Source organism: Amphiura filiformis, chromosome 14 (assembly GCF_039555335.1).
Source record: "Amphiura filiformis chromosome 14, Afil_fr2py, whole genome shotgun sequence".
Classification (NCBI taxonomy): domain Eukaryota; kingdom Metazoa; phylum Echinodermata; class Ophiuroidea; order Amphilepidida; family Amphiuridae; genus Amphiura; species Amphiura filiformis.
The window spans coordinates 50,537,357-50,545,205 of record NC_092641.1 but is presented as its reverse complement, the minus strand read 5'-3'; the positions used below and the strand labels follow the sequence as shown (position 1 = coordinate 50,545,205).

General features: G+C 38.1%; 1 protein-coding gene across 1 annotated transcript; it reads left to right on the top strand.

The window, feature by feature from the left end:
- The first annotated feature begins 3,402 nt into the window (after window positions 1-3,402).
- LOC140169474 (uncharacterized) lies at window positions 3,403-4,575 on the top strand. Its single transcript, XM_072192735.1, has one exon. The coding sequence runs from the start codon at window positions 3,403-3,405 to the stop codon at window positions 4,573-4,575; it is 1,173 nt and encodes a 390-aa protein (XP_072048836.1).
- Window positions 4,576-7,849: the final 3,274 nt, after the last annotated feature.

The following is a 7,849-nucleotide window of genomic DNA, read 5'->3' as shown; positions in this document are numbered from 1 at the left end:
AATATTTCTTCTCATCTAAAGTTTAAGTTTTTGGTACTTTAGTGTTCAAGGGTGCCGACTGTTTCTAGTTATGCAAGAAGCAAATCTTTTGACAATGCTAAACCGTTGTCTTTCAATCAAAAATTAATGTTGGTTCCCAAGACCCGTTTTGTGGAATAATTCCTACCGTAACAATTATCTGCAACCAAAAGTCCAAACTAATCAAATTTTTATTATCTGCCCCAGAAAGACCTCATCTTTAGATATTCCTTCAAAAGACCCCATTTTAGCATTTAAAAATCGTACACCTATATTTCGCACAAGACCCCATGCATTTTAAAAGCTGCCACCGCACATACATGTCACTTTACTATTGGAGTGCTTCCCGGAGGGGGAAAGTTGGTAGTATTATTTACAAGTCATGTGGTTTCCGCACACAGCGCCATTATCCCTATATCTTCGTGTCAGAAATTGCCAAGATAGTAGGGCGAATCCACTAGTTCTTCAACAGTCACGCTTGGCGATTTTGTTCCGTCGTGATTAATAGTATCGAGATATGGGGCCGAGCGACTTAGGCTAACCATACCACCTCTACGATATATAAATACGGGGGTTTTTTTCACTACGAATGCGCAACTGCCATTCATCAGCTGAAATGACTCATTTTTACGATCTGCACAAGCTCATTACGCATTTTCAAGTAAAAAGATAATTATCTCTTGAAATACTTTTACAAGAGGAAAGTAGTATGGTGGGCCTATACACCTCCTCCCCCTTTGATGGTCGGTCCTACCCCAGGTTAAGACGCTGGGGTAAATTTTGTATCAATAAAATGAGAGCAACGGATGGATCTACGATTAGCTTAAGTCGTATGGCATAAAGAGGCTCATTTTTACGGATGGCACCCACTCACTTCTTAGTTTTAAGGTTAACACGTAAACACAAAACTAAATAAACAAATAATCCAAAAGTGTATTTATATTCTCAAGATCAAGCAATGTGTGCCTATTCTAAATCCGTTGGGGTGTGATAGTAAACCCCAATATGGTTTTCACTCTTTTTCACTCGTGGCTACGATATGTTATGATAATATCATAACATGAAAACTTTGGAAATTAGGAAATTCTGGCTATGTACAAAATTATAGGCAATTGATTTGCAACTGAAAAATATAAAAGGAGATGACTATTTCAAACTAACAAACAACATGACCAAGTTAAAAGTCAATATCTCTTGAAATATCTTTACAAGAAGGAAATGAAAATAATGGATGTTACTGTAGAAACCTATGGTGGGCCTCCCCCCCTTGGTCATCTTTGATAGTCGGTCCTACCCCTGGTAAGGTGCTGGGGTGAATTTTTTATCACTAAAATGCGCGAAACTTGAAGGGTGGATCTACGATTAGCTTTAAGTCGTATGGGTGTAAAGACGCGCATTTGTTATGACGGATGGCAACCACCACTCCCTTGTAGTTCTAAAGTTAACACGTAAACACAAAACTATGACAAATAATTCCAAAAGTGTAATTACATTAAGCAATTATGTGTCTAGTCTAAATCCGTTTGAGTGTGATAGTACACCCACTAAGTATAGTTTTTCACTCTTTTTCTTGCGTAGCAACGATATGTTATGATATACACTTATAAACTCACAAGTTCTCGTATCATTGGACATGGCTGGTTGGCTTAGTGGTACGCTCGCCTTTAAAACGGGATTCCCGAGTTCAAAAACCCAGTATCAGTAGGTTTATTTCAATATTATTGTTTATACATTGCACTGGGAAATATATTTTGCAATTTTTTTTTTTCTCGCTTGGGGGATTATTGCGTCCAACGTCCAGGCACTGTTGCCGCCACATTGTTTGTTTTTGCTTACGATTTTGGCTGTTGCCACATTAAAATGGGGTAGACCACCATCGTCTGCATATTTCAGTGCAATTAGTAAAGCGCCATCAAGCACATAAACGCTTTAAAATTATACAAATATTGATATCGGATTTTTACCTGGCATATTGACGCGATGGCGTCACTGTCATTGATCATTGCCGTTGCATGTATATCAGCTGGTATAAATTTTGTACAATAAAAGATTTGCACATAATTTTTCTAATCAGATTCAGATTAAATTAATTTCAAATTAAACAATGACGGTGGGACGTTACCTGCAACCAACCCATATATCCGCCGCTTCTCTGGAAGGGCCCTGGATTATTACTGACAGGGGCACTTTCCCTTACATCCGCCTCTGGCACCCCCCCCCCCATCTTTTTTACATAGTTACAAAGAAACTTTGGTGTCTTTTGATGTGGTACCAGAGATACGAGTGGTACAAACTTTATTTTAGTTTAAGATGGACTATATAAAGCTTAGTATTTTTACGTACCATATTTTGTCACATCAAATGAAATCTTAATGTACATGTATTTATAGCGAGTTTTTTTGTGATCGCAATATTTCATCGCAAAGAGATACACAAACTGTAGCATTATTTCATCAGACACAAACCATATTTTGAATCATTTTTAAAGACTTTCAAGTTACAAAGTACCTTTAAACGTTGAGTTATTAAAATACAAGAAAGGTGTTTTGGGGGTTTTTTAATATCAATTTTATGAACGAGTTTTCAAATGTTGTCAAAGTTAATTGTAAAATAAGAGGGGAAAGGTTAAACCATTTCAGCATATTGTTGTTCAGACAACTGTTAACATTTTGATATTTCATATTTCAATGAATTGCTAAAGCGCCATCATGCACTAAAATGCTTTAAAAATTTAATAACTGAATGTTTCACCTGCCAAATTGGTGGCGTCGCTGTCATTATTGCCTTGCCATTGCATGTGATTTGTATAATGAAAGATTTGAATTTGTTTCAAAATTTTATTTTAAGCAGCTCTTTATTCCAACAACACAAAAATGTTTAAAAACGTTATATCGTCCAATTGGTTTTATACATTGAAAGACTATTCTTGTTTTCTTTATATTTTTATTTTTGTTTGTTTGGGTTTTATCTTCTCTTTGGTTTGGTGCATGTTGGCTTAGCTCGCATCTTTGCTGCTAATAGTATGTGATCTTTATCATACCACTAAGACCATAATAGGGAAACATCAAAGAACACCGCCAACCGAGTATAATTTCGTATCTAGTCAGTGAGTGCGTATTATACGCTTTATATCTAGTCAATGAGAGCGTATATGCCCATATATAGGAATTTGGAATCATTCATTGTACGAATGGGTAATCTGAAAATTTTCTTGGGTTTGGGCGGATCGTTCCTTTTCAAAGAACATGTTCCCTATCTTTTTACGCATAAAAAATAGTACGCAAAATGTTGATATCGCCCAACCCTGTTGATCAACAAAACTTGTTGCACAAACATGACAGACGGTAAACAACAACAAATCTACCGATTTTGTTTATGTTTCTGATGGATCAGCCTAAACGGCCGCGATTTGGAACTCTTAATCAATCAGAAATTAATCAAAAGAGAGAGGAGGTGATACCAACAGCAACCAGGAAAGCCAATGAAAAATCTGCCCGGGCGCTGCAGGCATATTTAACCGAAAAGGGGATAAATTCTAAGATCCACGAACTAGAACCGGTCGAATTGGCTACTCATTTAGCTTCGTATTATTTCAACGCTCGTACAGTCACCGGAGAACTCTACAAACGGTCAAGTTTGGACAACTTTAGGCACGGCATAAACCGTTATCTTCGTTCACCACCTTATAATAAGAAGTTTGACATTATAAAAGACGTCGAATTTCGGGAAGCAAACGATAACTTCCGTGCGGCATTGTGTGATTTAAAATCGGAAGGTAAAGGTAACACAACCCATTACCCAACTATCTCTTCAGCTGATTTGCAGAAACTTTACTCATCAGAAGAGCTCAGCATTCACACTCCGCGTGGACTTTTCAACAAAGTTCAGTTTGATGTGCGATACTATTTTTGTCGCAGAGGTCAAGAGAACATTCGCTGCATGAAAAAAGACACTTTCAAGGTTGAAATTGATTCTGACACCAGTGCGAAGTACGTTGTAAAAGCTCAAGATGAACTCACCAAAAATCACCGTGGGCAGGATCAAGAAACTTTCAGTGGTTTCATGCCGGCAAATCCTTCTAGTGATTCATGCCCAGTTAGGTCATTCGAGAAGTATTTGACCAAGCTGAATCCCAGCTGCGATGCTCTTTGGCAGCGACCGAAGGACTTCCTTACAGCAAGTTCAACAGAGTGGTATTATAATTCACCAGTTGGTGAGAAAACTCTTAGGGACTTTATGAAAACACTTAGTAATAAAGCAGGACTCTCTAGGGTATACACCAACCATTCTTGTCGCACCACCGGGGCAACAGTTCTCAGCCAAAGTGGCTTCCAGCCAGCCCAGGTGATGGCAATTACAGGGCACAAAAGTGTGAATTCTTTGGCGCAATACCAACGTGTTTCATCAGGCGAAAAACTGGTAATGGGCAGCGCAATGTCGTCGGCGTTGGAAGGTAGGCCTACTCCTGCAGCATTGTCTGCACCCCGGCACACCAATCTGTATATCCGTTTCAACCAGTTGGCCTATGTCGAGGCAAACACCACAACTTTTGCCTGATCCTAGACCTAGGCTAGGCCCGGCTAGGCCTAGGCCTGTCCCTGCATCTGTTTCTGGGCCTGCATGCCAGGTGAATTTGCAATCAACCATTGGCCCCGAATTTAACCTGGACTTCACAGAAGCTGAGGTGGACGAAATATTTTCGTCATTTCTTATTGAGGAGGAGCACACAGCTAATTTTCCTACATCTCAACAACAACCAGTGATATTTCACAACTGCACGTTCAGTGGGAATGTCACATTCAACACCCAGTAGGCCTATGGGGAAGAAAAAGTATTGTAAATATCGTTGTTGTTTATGTTATTGTTCACGGATTAGTGACATTTTAACTTCTATTTATTTGCGTGGAAACTGGATTAGAATTTAGAATTTGGATATCTACTTGAACTTGAAGAAAAAAGTACTGTAAATATTGTTGCTGTATTTATTGTTCGCTGTTCACGGATTAATTGAACTTTGTTGACATTTGAACTTCTATTAATTTGTGTTGAATGCCGTTGATTGGAATTTGGATATTATTTGTGCGAGTGATTCACGTTCACGGATCAAGATTTCAAAGTGGTGGTGAGTACATGTACATGTTTTTTAAAATATCAAATTCAATAGGCCAAGGCCTAATTAAATTACATAGGCCGGCCCTGTGTAGCTTCAGTGCTTAATTGCTTTACGTCGAGTGTTGTCCTCGAACATGCGAACTGTGATGGCCCTCCATATCTTCCTGTCTTGCATTGCTGTTACCATGTGGGTCAGTAGATTCAAGTCCTGTGTCTTGTCTTAGGATGTCGACATATGTTGGGGCGGGTCTTCCTTGTTTTCTTTTCCCATGCTTTGGAATCCAGTGCACCAATTTAGACACGGGTGTATGTATAAACCTGTGTAGAATCGCTTGCATTGATTTCGCACGTTGAACATGCTGCGAACGAATGACGACTGCCGCGACTGCATTGACTGCTGAATCTTATTTATTTCCTGCTGCTGAGTAATCGGCATGGGTCATTCCATTATCTCTATGGGGGAATGACGTTTCGAATAAAACCAGTCATCCATTTTTTTGCAATGTTTCTCCTATTTTGAAACAATTGGAATGTCTATATCATGTTAAATGTTTTTTAAAAAATATTTAGAATGACTTAGTGGTATGATAAATTCGTTATTAGGTTCAGCGTCGGTTTGGTACGGGAAATTATCGTGCGCTCAGTGTCAGCCTGGCTTCACCCAGTATGACACTTCGCGCACGATAATTTCCCGTACCATACCTCCGCTTCACCTAATAACTAATAGTATCAGCCACTCGATTTCCACCTCCTTTTCATCCGATCTAGTAAATCTGATTTCTGTCAGTGGCGTACCGTGGCCGCCCCTACCCCGGGGGGCTGAAGAAAATTCAATTTGGTTGCCCCAATTTTTTACGGTCGTTTGAAAAAGTGAAGAGCAAAAAAAAAATGTATAGTAGATGCATAGTACAATTTTTTTCAAATTTTCCGCCCCTTTTTCTTTACTAATTCTTTTTGCCGCCCCTGCTTCTTCCGCCGCCCCTCTTTTGCCGCCCTTCTTCTTCCGCCGCCCCTTTGATTTAGCCGCCCCTGCTTTGACCCCGGGGCTGGCGCCCCAAAGCCCCCCAAAAAAAAAAAAAATACGCGCATGTCTGTAACCGTCGCCTGGTGATTTCCATGTGTACAAGTTTCAGTTTTTCGATATCAATATTTTGATTTATTTAATTGTGTTTGTGTTTTTGTTTTCTTTAATTTAAACTCAGTCACCCATGCAATCATCTTTCGGTATGAAACAATGATTCATTTTCATTGTATTGGGGTTTCTTTTAAGTTTTAATTTAGCCGGTGTTTCAAAAATAGAAAAATTACTATAGGGGTAGCTCTTTCGTTGGCAAGAAGAGATGACAAACTCGCTTATAAATGGTAAGACTGGAACAGTTGCAAAGATCTAGGGCAACGGCTCTAGTGGATAAAGGCGTAGAAGTCAAAGAAGAAATAGCCCTCCGATATTGGTTGAATTAACATGTTGGATGTCAGCATCCAGCTTGTTAACTGCAGCCAATTACTTGTGGCCACATCAAGAGTGTTACGCATTTATCCAAGAAAACCATAAATTAGATCAAGATGCAAGATGATTCAACCTCCCCATTGTACAGATACGTACATGTTCACCCTTTTGGTCACGCATGGATAATTTATTTCTCCTCCCCAGTGATTTTATCATTTTGAAACAACTGCTGATTAAAAAGTTCAAAGAAGCCCTCATTTATGTCAAAATTTATTTCAACGAATCATTGTTTTGTACCAAATGGTGGTTGCATGGGTGACTAAGGGCTCAGAAACAGAAAGGTTAAGAACAACAAAACAATTAAATCAATCATAACATTGATATCGAGTATGTTTTGTACATTACATGTATGGGATGTTGAAAAGTGCAACTTTTTTCAAAAGCTTCATTTTTGGAAAATGTGATTATTTTTGACCAAAACAAACAATTTTAATGTTGTGTTTGCTTGGATACTATTCTATCTAAACATGATATCTGAAAAACATCACAAATTTAATCACCTAATCTAAATCCAACTCGAATCCAACTCTTTCAAATGTATGTACAAACTAAAGCGTCCACGTGTTCTAAGTTCCCCTAAATTTTTAGGAGATATAACTCGACAAGCTTTGAAGCAAGTTTGAAAAAAGAAAAGAAAAATATAGATGTACGAGTACAGTGCCAAGTGGTAGCACTTTTTAGTGGCACAACTGGTCCAATAATGCCATAGAACGTTGCGTTTGGCCAGAATGACTCATTATGTAAGAAAATATGCAGTTTTGAAAGTTAAACAGGCACATGAAGTTGTAGCATGTGTACTGTAAGTCGACATTTTCAAAGATTTAATAATTTTACTAATAAATGTATATAGATGATTATATAGATTTCTTAACTGCTTAAAACCAATTTTTATACATATTTTTTTTTAATTTGAACATATTTTTATCATCAGTCATGTGGGGATATAATTATAATTTTTGAACAGATTGTATGAACTATTGTGGCTAATATTTGATTGGCAAAAAGATGAATATTTCCGTAAATTGCGCAACACTTCACTCAGCAAATCTGTTGTTTCCGTCAAAAAAAACAACAACTAAATACACCCCGAAACTTGCGGTAAGCATACAAATTGAATTACTCTTAACACGAATCTTTCCGTAACTAAGGTTAAAATGCACTATAGCTAAAAATAAAGTGGCAACTGTAACTTCATCGCAGATTCGACCGATA